Here is a 22935-nt window from a genome sequence, read left to right as displayed (position 1 = left end):
AGAATGTGGAATTTCATACCTTCATTGCTGGTGGGAATATAAATAAAATGGTTCAATCACTTTAGAAAACCATTTGGAAGTTTCTTACAAAGTTAAGCATATGATGACTATATCACTCAGCAATTCTACTTTTAAATATTTACCCAAGAGAAATAAAAACATATGTATATCTGCACACACACACATACACGCACACACACACGATGTGTACAAGAATGGTTATTTTATTTTTTATTTTTTATTTTTGGAGATGGAGTCTCGCTCTGTTGCCCAGGCTGGAGTGCAGTAGTGCGATCTCTGCTCACTATAACCTCCGCCTCCCGGGTTCAAGCAATTCTCCTGCCTCAGCCTCCTGAGTGGCTGGGACCACAGACACATGCCGCCATGCCTGCCTAATTTTTTTCTATTTTAGTACAGACATGGTTTCACCATGTTGCCCAGGCTGGTCTCAAACTCCTGAGCTCAGGCAATTCGCCTGCCTTGGCCTCCCAAAGAATGGTTACTAAAGCTTTACTCATAATAGCCCAAAACTTCAAAAATCCATATTTACATTAATAGGGGAATGAATAAATTATATGTAACCATACAGTAGAATACTTCTTAGCAATAAAAAGGGAGTTACTGCCATACACAAGGACATGGATAAATCTCAAAAACATTATGTTCAGGGAAAGAAACAAGACACAGAAGAGTAGATACTGTATGAGTGCATTTATTTGAAGTCCAAGAAGAAGGAAAATTAATATAGGGTGATAGAAATCAGAGCCTCTAGGTGGAGGATGGAGGGGTTGCCTGGGAATCAGCATGAGGCAGTGGCTGTTCTGTCTCTTGAATTGGGCAGTGGGTACATAGGTAGATACACTTGTCAAAACTTATCAAACTGTATATGCTCTGTGCATTTTATATTTAAATTATACCTCAATAAAAATACAATAAAAAACCACTTATACTAACATCAAAAACCACTGAATGCTTACAAATCAATAATTAAAGAACAAGTGAAGAAAGGACTTGAATAGGAATAGATCTAATGAAAATATTCAAGGCTTCTACATAGAAAACTACTGCTGAGAAAAAGTAAAGAAAACCAAATACATGGAAGGATAAACTATGTTTATAACACGATGGAGAGACAGGACTATAAAGTAGTAGGAAAGAAGGAACTAGTCTATAAATAATAATGAACAATGTGAAAAAGGCATACACTGGAGTCACTTTCAGGCAGCCAATGAAACTAGGGACTTCATCAAAATACTTGAGAAAATATTTTTATTTGTTTTATTTATTAATTAATTTATTTTTAGAGACAGACTCTCGCTCTGTTGCCCAGGCTGGAGTATAGTGGCAGGATCACCGCAGCCTTGACTCCCAGGCTCAAGCAATCCTCCCACCTCATCTTCCCAAGTAGCTGGGACCACAGGCATGCACCACCACACCCAGCTAATTTGTGTTTATTTTTGTAAAGACGAAGTCTGGCTGTGTTGCCCAGGCTGGTCTCAAACTCCTGGGCTCAAGCAATGCTCCTGCTGTAGCCTCTTAAAATGTTGGAATTACAGGTGTGAGCCACCGCAGTCGGCTGAGAAAGTATTTTTACAAATACTTTTAAATTGATCACTAACCTGATAGGACAATAAGGACATCAATGTGAAGACAAGCATACCAAGAAATAGTCTAGTGCCAAGGCTAGCCTTTGCCCTAATGGCTTTTGTGAACCTTCGGATTTCTGCTTTAAAGATTGCATTATGTGCCGAGGACAGCAGATAAAGTTCAGGGCCTGCCCAGAGTTGGAATTTCAAATCCAAAAATCACAAAACACAAAAAGACATAAGATACCCTGGTTGAAAACCAGCAGAAACAATAAACAGCAAACTAAGTAAGTAGACTTAATTTGAATTATCAGATACAAAATATAAAAAAAACACATTTAATATATTTAAGAAATCAAAGGGAAACTTGAAAAATAAAAGAGGGGAGAGCAGTCAGATTTGATAAGAACTAAATAAAACTTCCAGAAATAAAAACAATAATAATAATTAAAAAGTTAAAACTCAGCAGGTGAGACTTCACTGAAGAGGGGATTATTGAATGGAATAATGAATAAAAAGAAAGTATCCAGATCAGTCTACAGAGGAAAAGAAATGGAAAATATAGAGGTAAAAATCAATGAATAACAGTGCAATAATAGATTAAGTATTGGAATAAGAGTATTCCATATTCCAGAACAAGACAGAAAACAGCAAATAATGCATATGGGGAAACAATGACACACGGCCTCTACATCACACATACACAAAAATTAAATAAAAGATGAGGCATTAACCTAAAGACAGGAGCTAAAACTATAACCCTTCCAGAAGTAAACATGGGAGATTATATTCATGATCTTGCAGAAGGCAAAGATTTCCTAGCACGGAGGCAAAAAGTGTTAATCTTGTAAGAAAAGAAAACTGATAACATGGATTTTGTCAAAATTCAAACTCGCTGCTTATTAAGAAATATTATCAAGGAAATGAAAAGGCAAGCTACAGACTTGGAGAAAATATTAATAATACATATATCTGACAAATGACTAGTATTTAGAATACTGAGTAATAAAAGGTACTTACAAATTAATAACAAAAGAATAAGCAAAGAAAGGTCTTGAACAGACACTTAAAAAGATAAATGAATGGCCAGTAAGCACCTGAGAAGGCACGCAACATCATTAATCATTAGGGACATGAAAATTAAAACCACTGATAGACATCACTTTACACCACTAGTATGTCTAAAATTGACAAAACAGCACTACATGTTGGTGAGGATGTGAAGCAACTAGAACTCTCATGCCTTGCTGGTGGGAATGTAAAATGACACAACTATCTTGGAAAACTGATGCCCCAATGTGTTATGAGCTGTGCTTTCAGCCTTCTACCCTTTGGTTATATGGGTCAAACGTTCCCCCTTTTCTTAAGCTAGTTTCTCTTGCTAGCAGCCAGCGAGTGTGGCTAAAACTAATAGACAAAACAGATAGACCACATCACTGGCTGGTCTGTGGCATTGTTCTGCTGAGCAATGTGGAGCTAGGGCCACTTAACCATGGGACCTAAGGCAAGGGCTTGAGTCGTCCTGCTCAAATACACGTCCACAAAGCCAGCAACTCTGAACTACACTCTAGATGCCTTGTGCTGCTCCTTCTCTGGGTGTACCTTCAAGTTTCTATCTACACACAGATCACCCCAATCTACCAGTGTGACTTCCAGGGATGGGTTCTTTCCTGAGCCCTGCATTCCTCAAGTTTTCAAGCATCAATGACACCAGTTAGGTTGGATTTCTATCTGACTCCACATCATTTCTGTGGGTTCTTCATCTTGTGGATCTTAGCTTACTCTTTCCCCGGCTGTGCGCCTCTGTTTTCTCCCTACAACGCCATTCTGCAGATAATCTGGGTCAATCAACATGAATGGGTGAAGCAGAAGTGAGAAGGAAATGAGAAAAAGCATAAAATAATAAATGGCAATGTAAAATATTAATTTGGAAGCCAACTTTGGAGACTGCATAATGTACATGCCATCTACATGACCATAAATTAAATATTTGCAACAATGTGTAATTTTCATGATTATGGAGGGTGTGGCCTTCAAGAAAATACTAGTGGCAACAGAGACAGTCCTATATTCCTGTAAGATGTTACGTAGGATATTTGCACGTTCTAAGGATTAAAGTAACCGGATCTTAATAGACTAGTGGGCACATATCAGAACATTCTGAATTGGGGTTTACATTTTTAAAATGTTAGACAAATATCACAATAAGTCAAATGGAAAACCCACGGGGCATTAAATTACCTGCAAATTTTAATATACAGACAACCTCAATCCACCAGTGTGGCTCCTGGGGATGGGCTCCTTCCTGAGTCCTGTATTCCTCAGGCTTTCAAGCACTGGGGACACCAGTTAGGGGGATTTCTGACTCCACATCATTTCTACTGGAGGCATTCATTTTTTTTTTTTTATCTTGTGGATCTTAGCTTACTCAAATGTAGCCAAAATAACCATTTCCTATTCAGCTTTATCATATTTCCCATCTGACCTTTTCAAATTTTTTAAAATTGATTTTATTATTATTTATTTATTTTTAATTTCAGTGGTTTTTTGGAGGAACAGGTGGTGTTTAGTTACATGAATAAGTTCTTTCGTAGTGATTTCTGAGATTTTGGTGCACCCATCTCCTGAGCAGTGTACACTGTACTCAGTGTGTAGTCTTTTATCCCTCACCCTCCTCCTGCCCTCTCCCCCAAGTCCGCAAAATCCATTGTATCATTCTTATGCCTTTGCATCCTCGTAGCTTGGTTCTCACTTATGAGTGAGAACATTCTCATCTGACCTTTCTTAATATGTAGAACTTTTAACAAAGAATACTGCATACCTGTGTCATAACACACGATAAGTCTTCCACTGTGATCGCCCACACTCTGTGGCTCAAACTCCACTTCCAGTTGCATGGACTCTCCCACATTAAGAGTTCCAACAGCTGGTTCTATAGAGAAAGGCCTGCAACACACAGAGAGGCACATCATCAGAGCATATTTCTGACTAGTGTGAGACGGGGAGGAAAGGAGACAGGAGTTCTAGTTCTGCAGACAGCTCAGACCCAGCACTGCAATTTCATAATCCAGAAGTGAAGTAGACTTTTGCTACTTAATGTGAAAGAACTTTAGTTTTAATGTTAAAATGACAGCATTAGATTAGCAAGCGTAAGGGCAACTTAAACAATGCAACAATATTCTTGTTTGTGTCCTTGCCATTCAGCCCTGCTTTTAACATTCATTGAGTATCCCTGCTGGGCTCAGGCACTCAAGTTAGGGTGACTGCAAATGAATAAAATCCAGCCTTTGTCCTCAAACACTGAGATTGCTGTAAGGAACAGACTTAAAATATGTATGCAAATATTGTCATTTTCAAAAGAACAGTGCCTTCAAAGGGATAAAAATCGAGTTTTGTGAGAGTTCACAGGAGAGAGGGCATCATAGTGGAAAAATATATCTGAGCCCCAAAAGGAAAGGGATAGCACCCTCACTCGCCTTAGGATAATTCAGGACAGATGAACAGAGGGTCTATATTAAAAGGGTGGGAGGGGTGTAGAGGAACTACAGGAGATGATGCAATAGCCCAGGTGGTAACAGTAGCGCTGCCACAAAAGAGCCATGGAGAGAAGGCATGGTTTTTAAAACCGCAAGGAGAGGCTTAAGAGAAGGCTGCCTTATGGGGAGCAAGGAGACGTAGCCAAGGGAGACAGCAGCCCAGGTGGTCTCCCAGGGAAGACAATGGGGAAAAAATATCCTGACTTCACATCCCCTCCCATCTCATTGTCTACCAGACCCTCACTGGGTGAACACAACCAGAGCCAGAAATGCGAGTCGAGGGCTGTTGACCCAGGCTGTAGAAGCCAGCCTCCGGGGCTAGAGCAAACTGAAGAAGGGTGGAGAGTGCATTTGAAAAGGCAAACTGAGGACAAATTCTGTGTCTTGAAAATATAATTTGGGATGCAGACATTGTGGGGAGTGAGGGTTGATTTGGAAACAGGAAATAGTTTAATTGTTTTGGAAGAGAATAGTAAGAGGGAAGCTGGATCTGATGGTGAAATACCTTAAATAACTTAGAGAGTTCTTCCTAAATAGGAAACCCAGCCCATTTAATTATTTTCATGGTCCATTTCACTTCTTTAAATTGCTAGTTTTTCAAAGTAATGTGTTGTGTAATGCATCTGGCAGACCGAGCTGTTTCTGATTATTTACTTCGATCACAACAGTTCTTAGAGTTGTCATTCCTTAAATCTTCCTTTAGATGATGAACTCAGTTTCAGAAAATCTAAGCTTTCGGCTATAAGGATACAGAGTTTATGTCAGGGGTAGCACTGGGTGGCATCTGAGAGTATTACTACAGGACCTCAGGTGCTCCCTACTGTGAGCAATTGGTTATTTTCTCTGGTACTTTCTACTTGATCTCCTCTCTTTTCTTTTTTTAAGTTTAAAAAAAAATTTACTTTTTGTGGGTACATAGTAGGTATATGTATTTATGGGGTACGTGAGATGTTTTGATACAGGCATGCACTGTGAAGTAATCCCATCATGGAGAATGCATATCCATCCCCTCAAGCATTTGTCCTTTGTGTTACAAACAATACAATTACACTCTTTAAGCTATTTTAAAATGTACAATTAAGTTATTGACTATAGTAACCTTGTTGTGCTATCAAATAGTCTTACTCATTTTTTCTAACTATTTTTTAATACCCACTAACCTTCCCCAACTCCCCACCCAACCCCCACTACCCTTCCCACCTCCAGTAACCATTCTACTCTCTATGTCCGTGAGTTCAATTGTTTTGATTTTTAGATCCCATGAATAAGTGGATCTCCTCTCCTTTCACTTCCTGATTTTCCTGCTTCCTTTCCTTTTTCCTGTCCCCATACCTGTAGCACTGATCCACCAGTGAACCCCAGGCATTGCTGCAGAGGCACTCTGGGGCAGTGGTTACTAGCCTGACCTCTGGAGCCAACCGAATGAGTTCAAAACCCAGCTCTGCCACAACCTTGGGCAAGTCACCTAACCTTCAGTTTCCTTATCTGTAAAAGGAGGGTAATGATAGCACCTACTTCATATGGTTATAGTGAGGATTAAAGGGGTTGATACAGGTCAAGTGCTTAGAATAATGCCTGGCACAAAGGAAATGCTATACAAGTGTTTATTATTCTTTTTGTTATGGCTATTTTTATCTCCCTCACTGGCAGCCTCTAGATGCTGTGTGATGAATCTGTGGATGTGTTTGGGTGTTTCGATGAGTTCAAGCTTTTATCATTCCCCCCTCACTCCTTCACACTGCTCTACAGAGAGTGTAAAAAACACACACAGGTCATAACACATCAATCTCTTGTTCAAACACCTTCAGCGGTCCTCATCACCTGTGCAATCAAGTTCAAACTCCTAGGCATTTCAGGTCCCACACAATCTGCTCCCAGTAGGTTTTTGCATTTTCATTACACACATACATCTGTCCAAATATCCTATACACCTGTCATGTTCCAAGGCAGTGCTGGGGTGGGATGGAAGGCAGGCTTTAGTCTCTTCACCCACAACCTCCCCCAGCACTGCACCTGCTTTCTCTTCCCACCAGATTGTGGCCCCCACATAGACAATCGGAACTGCTAGGATCACATCAGGTGACTTGCCATTTCCCACATGCCATACTCCTTCTGAAGCCACCTCTCACAGCCCAGACTCAAAGTCACCTCTTAAATAGAATCTTTCCTGATTCTCCCTTTTGTGAATAGTATCTCTTTCCTCTCAGAGACTATAACTTCCCTTTTAGTTTTTACAGTGGTTTACTTTGTACTTGAGTTGGTTTTCATGCCTGCCTCTCTCAATAGCTAGAAACTCTTGAGAAGAGAGGGAAGGGAAAACACAATCACGAGTCACCCCATACATGGTTCTTTACTCAGGAGCCTCTCAGAAGAGGTTCTTAATTGAATTACAATAAACTCTTAAAGGTAAATAAAAATATTTGTAATCAACTATCAGTGTTTATGACATCGTGGTGGAATGAGAAGGAGCAAACCTTCAGTAGAATCTGTGCCTTGTGGGAAGTGACGGTGAGTCTCCCAGTCTCAAAGTTTCTTCCTTCCTTATGGCCTCAGTGAGAATCGGAAGAAGTGAGAACTGGGCCCAGTTTCCCAGCTTTAGGAACAACACCACCATATTTACTTCTATCCTTTGCCTCCCTACTTCCTAATATTTTTCTTCCTGCATTGTACTTTCATTTTATTTTCAAATATTTCTTGGTAGCAAAAGAATAGTTTTAAAATGAATTGGATATTATTATATTGCAGTACCTAAACTATTAATAATTTTTACAGAAAAAGTGATACTAGTATCCCATCTGTACGACCTCCAGGAATCCAAGTTCCATGGAGTGGTAAGGGTTACTTTGCCTTTGTGCTAATCGTTGGGTTTAGGTTACACAAACTTCTTCAGTAGTTATAATCACCTGGGATTGCCATTGCTACTTACAGCTGCCTAATAGATGTTAATTGGGTAGAGTGTGTTAAGTTCTGGTGGTTACACATTGTCTATAATTTGATTTTGTACTTCATTTTACTAAAATGCAGACAGGCTGAACGGGCTAGAAAATATCAAGTATCAGAAAATGCTCTTACAAAGAAGTAAAAGGTGTTGTTCTTCAAGGGTATAAGGATGGTTCAGTCTAACAAAATATTTGGTTTTGATATCATATCTTGATTAATACCAAATAATTATGGAGGGAGTTTGGTTTTGTGAAAAATCATGAGCCATGAGAAAGATTTGAGTTTTTGTTCCATCAATTATGAGTTCTTCTTAAGAACTAAAACCATCCAAATGATTCAATATTTTAGCAGAAGACTAAATATGGATCCTACAATATTAAATATTGAATATAATATTAGTATTTATTCTTCAGATGATCTTTCTTGTTTAATTCCTTACTTGAGTTTTTAGATTTTGAAATTGCTTCTTAATCCTCTCTATTTCACCTTCCAATGTTAATCCTACTTTAATCATCAAAGTTATTCTGATACCTACTAGAGTTTTAGGTCAAATTTAACAATAATTGCTTATGTTCTCTGTACATTTTATAGCCCATTGCAGCCTCTTTTATTAGTGTAAAATTATTATGCTTATTTTATAGCAGTTGGAGAATGTGTTTTATTTTATTTTATTGTAGAGGTCTATAGTTGTAGTTTTGCCTTTGTGATATATTGTTGGTTAGGCATCTTATAAACATTTATTGGGTGTTTATTTATTCTAGACAGATGCTGGGGACATACAAATGAAAAGAGTTAGATACAATCCTTCCATTTGAGAAGCTCACATTCGAATAAGGGTAACAGACATGCAAAGAAAGTTTTAGTTTTTGTGATTTATAAGAACCTAAGCATTTTATAAACTTAACCACTAATAAAATCATTATTTCAACGAGAAAAGGATGATCTGTTTTTTTAAACAATTTCCTGTGGGACATTATTTCTAGCTGTATATTGACACTAAAAGTGGGAGGACCATGGGCTTTTGACTCCAAATTCTCAGACTATATCCACTGCTCTACCATGTCTATTAACAACCATATTAACTGAAGAACACTGTCTAGGAACAGAAACATCTGTGTGGTTTTTAGAACGGATCCTTGTCAGGGGATCTCCTTAGAGATTCTAACTCAATATGATGTGACCACAAATTCAACCACATTCTTTCTCATTGAAGCCATCAGCGTTCTCAGTTGCAAACAACAGAAGCCAGCTGTGGCCAATTTAAACAGAAAAGGGACTGACTGGAAGGACTTGAGGCAACTCACAGAATCAATGATAGTTGAAAAACACGCATTTTGTGGAGAAAACATAAAGCCATTATTTCATGAAGAGTCTAAACAGGAAAACAAAAATATTTGCAAACAGGGAATTTGAGAGACTTGGTTACACAGAAGATGGGAGAGGTGAGAACTCCAACTGAAGAAGGTGAGACAGCTCCGAGATTCATAACAGTGGTAAGCTTTTTCCACCCCTGGACTGGAAGCAAAAGGAGAGGAGGAAGTGTTATCAGATCCTGGGGACCAGGGTCACCTGGCAGAAGTTAGAACCGTGGCAGGCCAGCCTGACAGTGGCTAGAACCATGGAGGAGGTGCAGTGGTGGCTGGGGACTCTGCTGAAGACAAAGAGGGAAGAGGCTTCTTCCTTCTTCCTACTCTCCAGTCTCCTGCTAGTGTCCCTGACTGGTCAAACCTAGCTGGAATCTGGCTGAGCCAGGAGGCTAGGAAGGCTCAGGAAGCCCCACAGGGACACTGAGCAGCGCAGGGGAATGGTGAGACATGTACCTGAGGGCAAACAAGCCCAGAGCTAGCCCATGTTTGCACGAATCCAGGTTTTGATGTTAACTTACTGGGGGAGTTTGGGTAAGTCATTTAACTCCTCAGGCTTTACTCCCTTCACAGTAAAATGGCAATGCTGGGCCAGCATATCTACTATTGACAAATCCTGGCCAGTCCCTGAGTTGCCTCCGACAAATCCTGGCCAGTCCCTGAGTTGCCTCCCATTTTACCTTAGAATTGTTTCTACATTAGGAAAACATAATTCATATTCATAGGTAGATGGATAGAAAGATTTTAGATTTTTTTTGCAACTTCACACTATTAAATCTGTGAAGTGATTTTTGCTTCACATTTACATGAATCTGAAATATACGAAATTGCCATTTTGGGGTGGTTTTTTTCAAATTCAGCCAAACAGCGCAGGAAGATATGTTCCCGCACTTGCATATCCACCTTAGGTAGATTCTTTTTTTCATAGAAAAAAAAAATACCATTGTAACAGTTTTTAATGCGTATTGTGAATGGTGGTTGTGGGAGACCATTTTTTCAATTGAAAAAGATGGTTTTTTTTTTTTTTTTTTTTTGAGACATGGTTTTTCTCTGTCACCCAGGCTGGAGTGCAGTGGCATGATCATGGCTCACTGCAACCTCGAGCTCCTGGGCTCAACCAATCCTCTTACCTTGGCCTCCCAAGTAGCTGGAACTGCAGGTATGGACCACTACACCCAGCTTATTTTTTTGTTTTTTGTATTTTTTGTAGAGATGGGGTTTTACCATGTTGCCCAAGCTGGTCTCAAACTCCTGGGCTCAAGTGCTCCACTCGCCTTGGCCTCCCAAAGTGCTGAAATTACAGGCATAAGCCACCATGCCAGGCCAAGATGGGTTATTTCTAATTCATGGGAAGCCAGCTGAACAACCTGTTTCCTTCTCCTCCATCAAAATATGTGAGGTTTGCCATGAGACAACAAACAAGGCCTGTAGAGAATTTATGACCAATGTCTGGAGACACTGAGTTCCAAAAGAACTTTTCCTTCGCCTTTAGTGGTTGATTTATTTAAGGTGGTTTAGAATCTTGCTTCTACCTAGAATGCAGAAAGCTGGAAAGAATGTTTCTTTTACCCTAACCATAAGAAAAAGTGAGATAAATAACAAAATCACAACCTTTCTTGTGCCTGTCAGAGAGCGGAGGTAGCACATCAAATAGCCTGAAATCTAAAGACAGACCAACCCATTTCCCCCGAGGGGGATGGGATATGCACATACGGTTTAGACTGTGGCTTTCGCCTGTGGCAGGCAGAACTTCCCTGCAAGCAGAAGAAAAAGTGAAAGAGGATAGAACAAAAAAAAAATGTGGAGAGATAATAGCTGAGATTTTCCAAAATTAATGAAAGATTCAGGAAGCTCAGAGAACCTCAAGCAAAATTAAAACCCAAACCAAGCAAAAGCAAAACAAAATCCTTAAAACAAAAAGCAAAACATAAACAAAACTTACACCTAGACACATCATTTCCAAACTGCAAAAACCAAATAAATCAGCAAGTAGCCCAAGAAAAAGAGACAATTACATACAGAGGAACAAAGATAAGAATCACAGCAGACTTCTCATTAGAAAAATATAAGTCAAAGGACAATTGAGTGACATATTTAAAGTACTGAGGAAAAAAATCTATATATAATTGTTGGCCCAGAATTCTATATGGTGAAAAAAAATATCTTCCAAAAATGAAGGAAAAATAAACACTTTTTTCCAGATAAACAAAAACAGGGAATTTACAGTAGACTTGTGCTACAAGACATATTAAAGGTAGTTTTAAGCCAGGAGAAATAGGATATCAGACAGAAATGTGGATCTACACGAAATAGTTCAGAGAGAGTGATTCACCTAGAGTACTTGGAGAAATAAACACAAATTCCCTCCCAAAGGATGTGCCCTCAACTGGCAATATGGCAGTGCTGCTACCTACAGTATGGCAAAGTGGGTCACTTGATAACCCTCCCACCAGAAAATACCTAGAAAGACTGGATAAAAGATAATGTAAATAAATGCATAACTGAGCATGCACAAAAATAAGAAAAACTCATACCATTCCAAAACAAAGAGGAAGCTAAGAACCACAGCAGTAAGCCACTGAGCTAATGATAGGTCTGCCTTGGGTTCCCAGTAGCCCAGAAGCCTGGGTTTTTAATAGCCCTGCTGGAGCAGGAGACAAGGCCTCACAATGGTCAAGTTAGGGGACTGGTACCAGATCCCCGTATAAACCTGAGAAATGTGAAGGACTCCCCAAACACACTCCCATCAGCAAAAGAAAAAGTGTGTATCTGAGTTTTTAATTAAAGGAACAAAGTTTCTCTAGGACATTCATAACTTGAACTTGTGTCTTATGAAGGTGTGGGATTTGCATATGAGCTATCAGTCCAGGAACTCCTAAGGCAGGAAATTACCAAAAGAGTACTCCATGGTAGCCTAACTTTTGGGAATCAAGTAGAAGCAAATTCTAATCCCTTTTGGACAAATGAGTCATTAAGTCAGCAAAGGATGCCACAGATAATGCCCTTCTGAAAGAGAACTTAAATCCAGTATATACACACTACTTTTTAAAAACAGAACTTAAATCCAGTATATACATACCACTTTTTATAGAAAAGAACTTGAACCCCTGCTTCCTGTCTTCCCAAGCTGGTTGTTCTTTTTAAGACCCCACTGGTCAGCCACTTGCTCTCATGCCCCAAAACAAATCCTTCTTTCCCATCTTATAAGAGAGGTCCTTGAGAGATGGGGTTGTTTCATCATTCTTATACCAGCAGTCCCCAACCTTTTTGGCACCAGAGACTAGTTTCATGGGAGGCAATTTTTCCACAGATTGGGGGTGGGGTGGATATTTTCAGGATGATTCAAGCGCATTACATTTATTGCACACATTATTTCTATCTTATCACATTGTAATATATAATGAAATGATTACACAACTCACCATAATGTAGATCAGTGGAAGCCCTGAGCTTGTTTTCCTGCAACTAGACGTTCCCATCTGGGGGTGATGGGAGACAGTGACAGATCACTGGGCATTAGGAGCATGCAACCTAGATATCTCTTACACGCACAGTTCACAATAGGGTGTGTGCTCCTATGAGAATCTAATGCCGCGGCTGATCTGACAGAAGGCGGAGCTCAGGCGGTAACACAAGTGATGGGGAGCAGCTGTAAATACAGATAAAGCTTTGCTCTCTTGTCCACCACTCACCTCCTGCTGTGCAGCCTGATTCCTAAAAGGCCACGGACTGGACCGGTACCAGTCCATGGCCCGGGGGTTGGGGACACCTGCTTTATACTGTCCCATGGTGTCTACACTGTGGTTAGTCCACAAATACTCAGATTAAAATCCAGCTCTATCACTTACTAGCTCTGTGCTCTTCAGGAAATGATGTGACCTCTCTATCCCTCAGTTTTCTCATCCTCCAAAGCCAGCAACAGCAGATTGAGTCCCTCTCACAGCTCACCACGCTGAACTCTTCTGCTTCCTTCTTCTATTTTTAAAAGCCCTTGTTGGTTACATTGGGCTCATCCAGTGAATCCAGGATTATCTCCCAATTTTAACATTAGCTGATCAGCAAATTTAATTATATCTGCAATATTAATTCCCCTTTGCCATACAACATGATACAGTCACAGGTTCTGGGGATTAGGATATGGACATGTCTGGAGAGCCATCATTCTGTCTACCACACTGGCCATAGCTCATTTGAAGGAAAAAGAAAAGAGCAAACACCGATTATATAGCACTTGATATATACCAGCAGTTTCTGTTGATTATCCCAACAACCTTATGAAGTGGCTGGTATACTTTTCCCCATTTTTCAGAGAAGAAAACTGAGGGCCATGAGCCAAGGAATGTGGGCGGCCCCTAGAAACTGGAAAAGGCAAAGAAATGTACTCTCCCCTCAAGCCTCCAGAAAGGAATGCAGCCCTGCTCTCACTTTGATTTTAGCCCAGTGCAACTCCTGACCCACTGAAAAGTAAGATAATAAATTTGTGTTGTTTTAAGCTACTGAGTTTGTGACAATTTGTTACAATGGCAACAGAAAACTAATCAAGCCAGTTATAAAAATTCTCAGTCAAGACAAATTTATTTCTATATTCTCATGGGCCATTCTCTGTACTAAAAGAAGGACTTTTATCCAGCATTTTGAAGAACCAAAAAGAGGATTTAGTATAATATGGATATAAGATATTAAACCTTGAATTTTTGTTTCCTCTGAGGATGAAGAGGAAGTCTACCCTACATCAGTGAGGTCTCCCAGCTTTGCAACTGAAGATTGTAACAAGCAATTCCACCCCCCAATGTTATGGTAGCAAATTACTTGAGCTGACTAGATTTAGCTATAATCAATCAAAAACAAGAGCTAAAGGCATGCATACCTACAAGTTTTGATGTGAAATACAGCATTTTTGTTGCCAATGTTTCGTACCAGCAGAATCTTCTGGGTGCTGTATTTGACAGGACAAGTGGAAAAATTCAGCTTGTCAGGAAAATCGAGAATGGCTCGTGCCCCTCTAGCTTTGATGGGTACAATAAACTTTTCTCTTTCAGTAACACAGGTCAACGTATGGGCGTAATCCTACAAGGGAAGGGTATGATCATTATTTGTGGAAAAAGCAACATGGTCACGATAACTGTTCAAGAAAAGGGTCGATGAGAGGCATTGTGCAAAACAACTTTTAGTATAGTTCCATGAAAACATCTTAAAACAATTACAGAAGTACTTTCAAATGAGATTGTCTTTTCTGAGAGAGAGAGAGAGAGAGAGAGAGAACAGATCTAGTGTTAAAACCTACAGCTGGTAGAGAAGCTATGCTTCATGTGTCTGTCAGGCAATAGGGAGGTAGGATGAAGGTCAGTGGAAGGCCAGGCCCATTTCTCCTGTAGATCCAAGAAGATTCACAACAGTTCCCTCAGGTCCTCCTTCCAAACCCTAGTTCTCCTTCAAGCCCATGTATTAGAATGATGTTTCTTTTTCTTTTTTTTTTTTTTTTTTTTTGAGACAGAGTCTCGCTCTGTCGCCCAGGCTGGAGTGCAGTGGCGCAATCTCTGCTCACTACAAGCTCCGCCTCCCGGGTTCACGCCATTCTCCTGCCTCGGCCTCCCGAGTAGCTGGGACTAGAGGCACCCGCCACCACGCCCGGCTAATTTTTTGTATTTTTAGTAGAGACGGGGTTTCACCATATTAGCCAGGATGGGTCTCGATATCCTGACCTCGTGATCCGCCTGCCTCGGCCTCCCAAAGTGCTGGGATTACAGGCGTGAGCCACCGTGCCCGGCCGATGTTTCTAACTAATGGCCTCTTTCTGCCTATACTCTTTGCAATGTGACTTCGCAGCTCCTCCATCAAGTAATGAGTCTCCATTCCACTTGCTTTCAGCAATACAAGGTGGCCGAAGTTATGCTATGCCAGTTTCAAGCTGAGACCTCAAGACGCTTTGGGTCTACCCAGTCTTGTTCTTGGAACCCTGCCAATGGCATGTGAACAAGCCTGGTCCAGCCTACTGCAGGATGTGCACCTGGATGCTCCAACCAAGACCATGCTAGACCAGCCTAGAGCCAGCTGATCCCCAGATATGTAAGCCCAGCCACAATAAGCAGAGTTCCCTACCTGATGAGAGGGCCCAGGCAACACCAGAAAAACCACCCAGCTGAACCACAGTCTTGTGAGAAATAATAAGTGCTTTATTATTTTAAGCCACTAAATGTGGGATTGTTTGTAATCATACAGAACTAGCTAACTGATGCGTAAGTCAGTTGAAACCTCACTTCTTGCACAAAGCCATTTCTGACCATTCCAAATAAAAATGCTGAGGCCCTAGGCATCTCTCTTCCCCAGTCATGAGTTTAAATGCAACAGAAATGCTGAATAAAGTCATTCTTTATGCCATCTCATAAGATAGAAATAGAATATTTGCCTGCAATGTAGCAAAGAAAAAGTTAAAAGAAGTCACCATAAAAGGTATCTGATATCTTAAAAAAGCTTTGTTTTCCTTCATTTTCTCATCCTTTTATTGTGTGTTTTAGCTGCAAGGCAGTCTTGATTAATGAAAAGTCATTTTGAACAGAAATTTCCTTTTGGTAACCATGTGATAAACAGTAGTAAGTGGTGGAGGTTTTAAAAAAAAGCTCTTTTTGGGCTTTGGACATAGAATAAGAATGGGACCATCTGGCATACAAATTGGCATACAGGGCTGGCCACATACTCAACCTCATGAAGCCACAGGACAAGCATAAAGCAGTGGCATCCCCAGTTTATTCATTCAACTATGTTCATTAAGTGCCCAGGTGCCAGCACGGCACTGTGCTAGGTCTAGGAATACAACCAATTAGGAAATGCAGACATGGTCACGGTCCTCCTCCAGCTCACATCAGGATGGAGGAGACAATGAACAGATGAATAAAGGATATGTAATGTACAGTGCAACTCACATATAAATAAATATAAAGCTAAAACTGCCAGGAATGCTCACAAATAGCCTTTACGCCTGTAGTTCTATCTGTCCCCTTGGGCTCCAAACTCATAACCAGCTGCCCAGTCAGCATCTCATTGGATATAAACTTATGTCCCAAACCAAAGCTCCTGATGAATGTCACTGCCTGCTACTGTGCATAAAGATTTCTGCTGAGGGCCAGGAATGGAGGCAAAACAGCTTCAGCCCAAAGGGGGAACCTTTTTCTAGTACCCACAAAGGCTCCACAAAGACAGCTAAGGTCTGACCCTCTCTCCAACTGCAGGATCTCTCCAGCGGTCTGGCTTTAGAACCCTGAAATGAGGCATCCTTTCATGCTCTATTTCTCAATTTCTTGATACAATCCATAGGATCGACCTTCAAAATATATCCAAACTGCAATCACTCTTCACCACCTCCACCCCCGCCACCCTGGTCCTAGCCACTCCAATCTTTCCCAGGCTAACAGGACTTTTTATTTCAACCGTTGCTCTCCTAAAGTCTATTTTCCACCCAAGGGTCAGAGGGACCCAGTAAAAATGTAAGTCGGCTCAGGCTGCTTCTCTGCTGAAAAGTACCTAGGCTGGGCTGGCGCACTTGCGAAGGTCCCGTGGCCTGGTGCGCCCATCGTTTCTCTGGCCACATCTCCTCCTCTCCCCTGGTTCCCCCTGCAGCCACAGGTTTCCCCTTCAGAGCCTTTGCACATGATGTTCTCTCCTTCCCTCTACTTATTCATGGTGCTCACCCCCTCACCTCTTCAGTGCTTGGCACGGCGATCCACTGTCTCCCCGAGGCTTCCCCTGACTGCCCTATTTTCAATGGAACTCTCCCTCTCCTGCCCCATCACTCCCTTACCTTCTGTCCAGCTTTAGTCTTGCCCAGAGCCATCTAGTATATCGTATATTCTACCTCCCCAGTGAGTGTAGTGCATGTCTCCCCCGTATTTCCATGTCAAGAGGGATTTGCCCATCTTCTTGCCTTCTGTATACCCAGTACCTAGAACAGAGCCTAGTATCTAGCAACTATTCAACAAATACTTCCCGAAGGAAGGAAAGTCGGTAACGGAACATTTGGTAGTGATGAGTGACGGGAAATAAATCATGATATGGGGACAGAGAGTCTGGAGAGCTCTTTTACATGGGGTGGGGGGGGGGGCGCGGTCAGGAAAGGCCTCTATGAGGAGGTGACACTTCAGCAGAGACATGAGTGACAAATGAAGCCATGTGGATGGATGGCTGTCTGGGGGAAGTGTGATTTGGAACCTGTGGCCAGAGGGGAGCAAGGGAAGGAGTGTGGTTAGACACATGGCCAACAGGTTGTGGCGGCCAGATCCCAGAGATCTTGTAAGCCATTGTTAGGACGTGAGAGGGCTGAAGGCATTCCCAAGGCTGAAAGCTGATCTTGATGTAACCTGAGTAACGTTTTAGAAAAAGCGCTGGCTGCTATGTGGGCCACGGACTGCAGCGGGAAGAGGGAGGCCAGTTAGGAAGCCACTGCTATAGTCCAGGCATGAGATGACACAGATGTGGACTTGTGTGGGCAAGTACTTAGCCTAGCATTTAGCAAGTAGTAAGTACTCAATAAATGTTAACTGTCCTTATCAGACTTTTGTATTAAGTACAATTTGTGTAAGGCATATAGAAAAAATTCAACATATGTTTACTCTTGTTGGTAGGGAGCCATCTAGCCATCTATATACTGATAAGGATAATAATAATAGAACAAGATAATTTCAGAAAGTGATGAGGGCTTTGAAGAAAATAAAGCACAGGAAAGTGATAATATCGGATGGGGTTGATTTAGGTTAGAATAACTAAAGAGGTCTTCCTGAGGAGGTGACCTTCGGATGGGGACCTGAACAGCAAAAGGAGCCAGTTGGGTGAGATCTAGGAACAGAGTGCTCCTGCCAAGGGGAACTGCAAACATACAAGTCCTAAGGCAGGAGTGAGTCATAAAAAGGAATAAATAGGATTCAAGAAATTGATTAAAACTGGGTTGCTAGTATATTTTTAAATAACTTAAAGAATGTAACTGGATTGTGTGTAACTCAAAGGATAAATGCTTGAGGGGATGAAACCCCATTCTCCATGAAGTGCTTATTTCACATTGCATGCTTACATCAAAACATCTCATGTACCCCATAAATATATATATCTACTGTGTACCCACAAAAATACTTTTTATTTAAAATATATTTTTTAAAATGGCTGGGCGTGGTGGCTCAAGTCTATAATCCCAGCATTTTGAGAGGCTGAGGCAGGTGGATCACTTCAGGCCAGGAGTTCAAGACCAGCCTCGCCAACATGGCAAAACCCAGCCTCTATAAAAATTAGCTGGGCATGGTGGCTCACACCTGTAGTCTCAGCTACTCAGTAAGCTGAGGCAGAGAACTGCTTGAACCCGGGAGATGGAGGCTGCAGTGAGCCGAGATCGCACCACTGCACCCCAGCCTGGGCGACAGAGTGAGACTCTGTCTCAAAAAAATTAATAAATAAATAAAATAAAAATAAAATTTTAAAAATTGAGTTGTTAGACTCTTAGCTCTGCAATTGATTCTGGTTTCCAGATGGTAATGCCAGACTCAAAACTTATGCTATCTAGACATGAGGAAGCACAAATTGCACTAAGCACACTTGATCTTAGAAAACCCCACATAATTCAACAATGCAACAGCCTAGTCTGATTACTACAGAATCCTAAAGAGATAAGTACTATTTTCGCTTTTTCTTAGGCGATCAAATCCAGCCAGCACATGTTTTGTTGGGACTTATAAACTGAAAAGCCCCTGGCACATGTGGAGACTGAGCATTAACTGAGGCGTTGAGAGCTAGAACAAAAGATGCTGCTGAATCCAGGATAAAAGGAGATCCTGAAGTGTTTGTCTCATTTTATTCTATACTCACATATCCGCTGCCTTGTTCTAGAAGGAATTAAAGGCAGCTGTAAATAGTTTAGGAGGCTAATTGAAATACTGAAAGAGATGTTTTCAGACCTTTTCAAGTTCCCAAATGAGGAAGGTTTGAAGTTTGATTTGCATTATAAATTTTTTCATAATCAATTCACACACCCATAAAAGAATATAAGGTTCTTTAAACAAGTCCCTTAAAATGTATTCCAATCTCTGAAGTTATGCACTTAATATGACTATATTAGATCATACATCATTATATATTGCTCTGCTGGCTTACAATTAATTCAGATGTTATGACTAGGGAGGCTCTGATGGCCTGCAGGCTTAAGCAATCACTTCAGTTGATGAACTGAACACCCAGCCTCACAAACCTGCTTTCCTCCTCTGTTCCCTATCTCTGTAAATGACACCACCATTTGACCAGTTGTTAGCCAAAATCCTACAGTTCAAACTAGGTGCATTTCTTTCTCGTATCATCAGTCCATCAGTAAATCCTGGCAGCTGTACAATAAAAGTATACATCCGGCTGGGCACAGTGGCTCATGCCTGTAATCTCAGCGCTTTGGGAGGCTGAGGTGGGTGGATCGCCTGAGGTCAGGAGTTCGGGACCAGCCTGGCCAACATAGTGAAACCCCACCTCTACTAAAAATACAAAAAATTAGTTGGGCGTGGTGGCAGGTGCCTATAATGCCAGCTACTTGGGAGGCTGAGGCAGGAGAATAGCTTGAACCCAGGAGGCGGAGGTTGCAGTGAGCAGAGATCACACCATTGCACTCCAGCCTAGGCAACAAGAGCAAAACTCTGCTTCAAAAAAAAAAAAAAAAAGTATACATCCTTACTCCTCCTACTTCTCATCACCTTCACTGTCACCACCCTCATCCAAACTTCCTTATCTTTTACCTGAACTACTATAGTAGCCTCTGCCCCCTGTATGCATCAGGGATCAGTCAGCTACGTTATAAAAGGAAAAAGAGCAAAATCAGAGCAGTTTACACTAGGCAGAAGTTTATTTATCTTATACAAAGAAGTCCAGAGGTAGGTAGGCCAGGTCGGTAGGGTGGCTCAACAGTGTCATCAGAGACTCAAATTCCTAAATTCCTGCTCTACCATTCTAGCATGCAGTTCCCATCCTCGATGTCACCCTGTGGGGCAGAGTAATTCCTGGGACCCAACTCTTTCATAGCCAAGCTGCAGGGCAGAAGGAGGAGGGCAGAAGGGACAGGTCACCTCCTGCTGTTGTCAGCTCTCTTCAACCAGGTGCCTTGGAGTCCTACTCACATCTCATTGGCCGACACTTACATGCAGCTGTAAAGGAGGCTGGGAAATGTAATTTCTTATTTCAGGCAGAAATGTCCAATCAAAATTTGTGGTTCTCCCTGTACACTGATGATGGGAATGTAAATTAGTACAGCCATTATGGAAGACAATATGGCAGTTCATCAAAAAATTAAAAATAGAACTACCATATGATCTAGCAATTCCACTTCTGGGTATATATCCAAAGGAAATGAAATCAGTATGTGGAAGAGCTACCTGAACCCCCATGTTCACTGCAGCATTATTCACGATAGCCAACATGTTGAATCAACCCAAGTGTCCATCAATGGATGAACATACAAAGAAAATGTAGGCTGGGCACAGTGGCTCATGCCTGTAATCCTAGTACTTTGGGAGGCTAAGATGGGCAGATCACTTGAGCTCAGGAGTTCGAGACCAGCCTGGACAACGTGGAGAAACCCCATCTCTACTAAAAATAAAATTTAAAAAAATTAGCTGGGCATGGTGGCAGGTGCCTATAATCCTAGCTACCAGGGAGGCTGAGGTGGGAGGATTGTTTGAGCCTGGGAGGTAGAGGCTGCAGTGAGCTGAGATTGCCCCACTGCACTCCAGCCTGGGCAACAGAGTGAGACTCTGTTAAAAAGAAAAAGAAAAGAAAATGTGGCATATATATACAATGGAATACTATGTAATCTTAAAAAAGAAGGAAATTCCATCATTTGTGACAACATGGATGAAACTGAGGCAATTATGCTAAGTAAAATAAGCCAGGCAAAAGAGGTACAAATACTACATGATCTGACTTATATGTGGAATCTAAAACAGTCAAATGCATAGAAGCAGAGAGTAGAACAGTGATTCCCAGGGGCTGGGGTTGGAGAACTGGGGGATGCTGGTCAGAGGGTACAAAATTTCAGTTAGACAAGGAGAAGTTCAGGAGACCTATTATACAACATGGTTAATAACCATGTATTGTAAAATTGAAAATTGCTAAGAAAGCAGATTTTAAATGTTCTCACTACAAAAAAAATTATAAGTATGTGAGGTAATGTATATATTAATTAGATAATGTATATATTAATTAGCTTTATTTAGCCATTCCAATGTGTATATTAAAACCTCATGTTGAACACCACAAATATATACAATTTTTGTCAATTACAAATAATTATTTTTTTAAATTGTGGTTCTCTTACCAATGAGGAAAGAGAAAATGAATGTCAAGGGGAGGCTACTAGCAGTGATGCCTCACGTGGCCCTGCTTCAGCCTATTCTCTACTTGGCAGCCAGAGTGGTCCCAAAATGTAAGTCAGATTGTGTCATCCCTAATCACAACCCATCAGGCTGGATAAAAGGAGAGGATCAAGCATTTCTCCTATCTTTCCTGAATGGACTATACCTCAGGGGAGCTGAAAAGCTGGTGAGGGAAAGTTTTGGTTTTGTTGTTGTTATTGTTTTTAGAATAATTCCAACCAGTAAGTGCAAAATAAATTATGGAATTAGAAACTTAACCCTCAGTGATGTAGGGAATGATCTTTATTGGATCATTACAAAAACAAAACAAAACATAACAGACATTTTGTGCCTCTTGATATAATGCACTAGGAAGTACCACATCACCTGTGAAGGATTCTTGATCAAAAAGAAAAAATTGAATCTAATCAAGGCTATAGATCTAACTATCAGTTACAGGCAACAGGCAGCAAGGGGCCATTCTAAACAATGTGATAGGAATGCAATCAGCAAACCTTGTTTGGATCTTGATTTAAGAAAACCAACTTTAAAAAAAAACAAACTTTTTCTTAATTGTGAACCATTGTTGCACTTGGTATGCAATGGTTTTTTTAAAAACCAACTTCTTAAAGTTGGTTTTCTTAAATCAAGATCCAAACTACTGACTGGATATGTAATGATATTAAGGAGTGACTGTGGTTTTTTAGGCACAATCATGGTACTGTGGTTATGCTAACTTTTAAAAAGGCCCTTATCTTTAAGAGAAAAATCACAAAATATTTACAGATGAAATTACATGCTGTATGGGACTTGCTTCAAAATCTACTGGGGGAAGGGGCAGGACAGATGAAGCCAGACTGGTCATGCGCTGAGATTTGAAAAGGTGGGTGATGACAGCAGAAAGTAGAAAGACACTCTGCTGTTCTTTCTACTTCATATGAGGAAAAGAAAGCCTTCCATAATAAAAATATTTGAAGTACTTTATGGTGGCTTCCTATCCCACTTTGCATGGCTTCTAAGATCCTTCATGAGCTCACCTGCTGGAATCTCATTTCCTACCATGTTTCCAACAGCTTCCTCTGCTCCAGCCCCACTGGCCTTCTCGTACTTTCCCGAGCTGGCTGCCAAGCGTGTTTCTGCCACAAGG

At 40.9% G+C, this 22935-nt stretch overlaps 1 protein-coding gene across 4 annotated transcripts in view; it reads right to left on the bottom strand.

Moving 5' to 3' along the window:
* The window catches only part of HYDIN (HYDIN axonemal central pair apparatus protein), a 423676-nt gene that overhangs the window by 342144 nt on the left and 58597 nt on the right, over nt 1-22935 (bottom strand). For all 4 annotated transcript variants that reach the window (XM_016930119.4, XM_063797419.1, XM_016930120.4 and 1 more), the window contains exons 6-7: nt 14294-14493; nt 4408-4532 (exon numbers count right to left, since the gene is read on the bottom strand). In XM_016930119.4, the coding sequence (XP_016785608.3) occupies nt 4408-4532; nt 14294-14493 (325 nt within the window). The remainder of the gene's footprint in view (nt 1-4407; nt 4533-14293; nt 14494-22935) is intronic.

This window comes from Pan troglodytes, chromosome 18, assembly GCF_028858775.2.
Source record: "Pan troglodytes isolate AG18354 chromosome 18, NHGRI_mPanTro3-v2.0_pri, whole genome shotgun sequence".
Classification (NCBI taxonomy): domain Eukaryota; kingdom Metazoa; phylum Chordata; class Mammalia; order Primates; family Hominidae; genus Pan; species Pan troglodytes.
The sequence above is the reverse complement of the archived record's forward strand: the minus strand, read 5'-3'. Positions and strand labels throughout refer to the sequence as shown.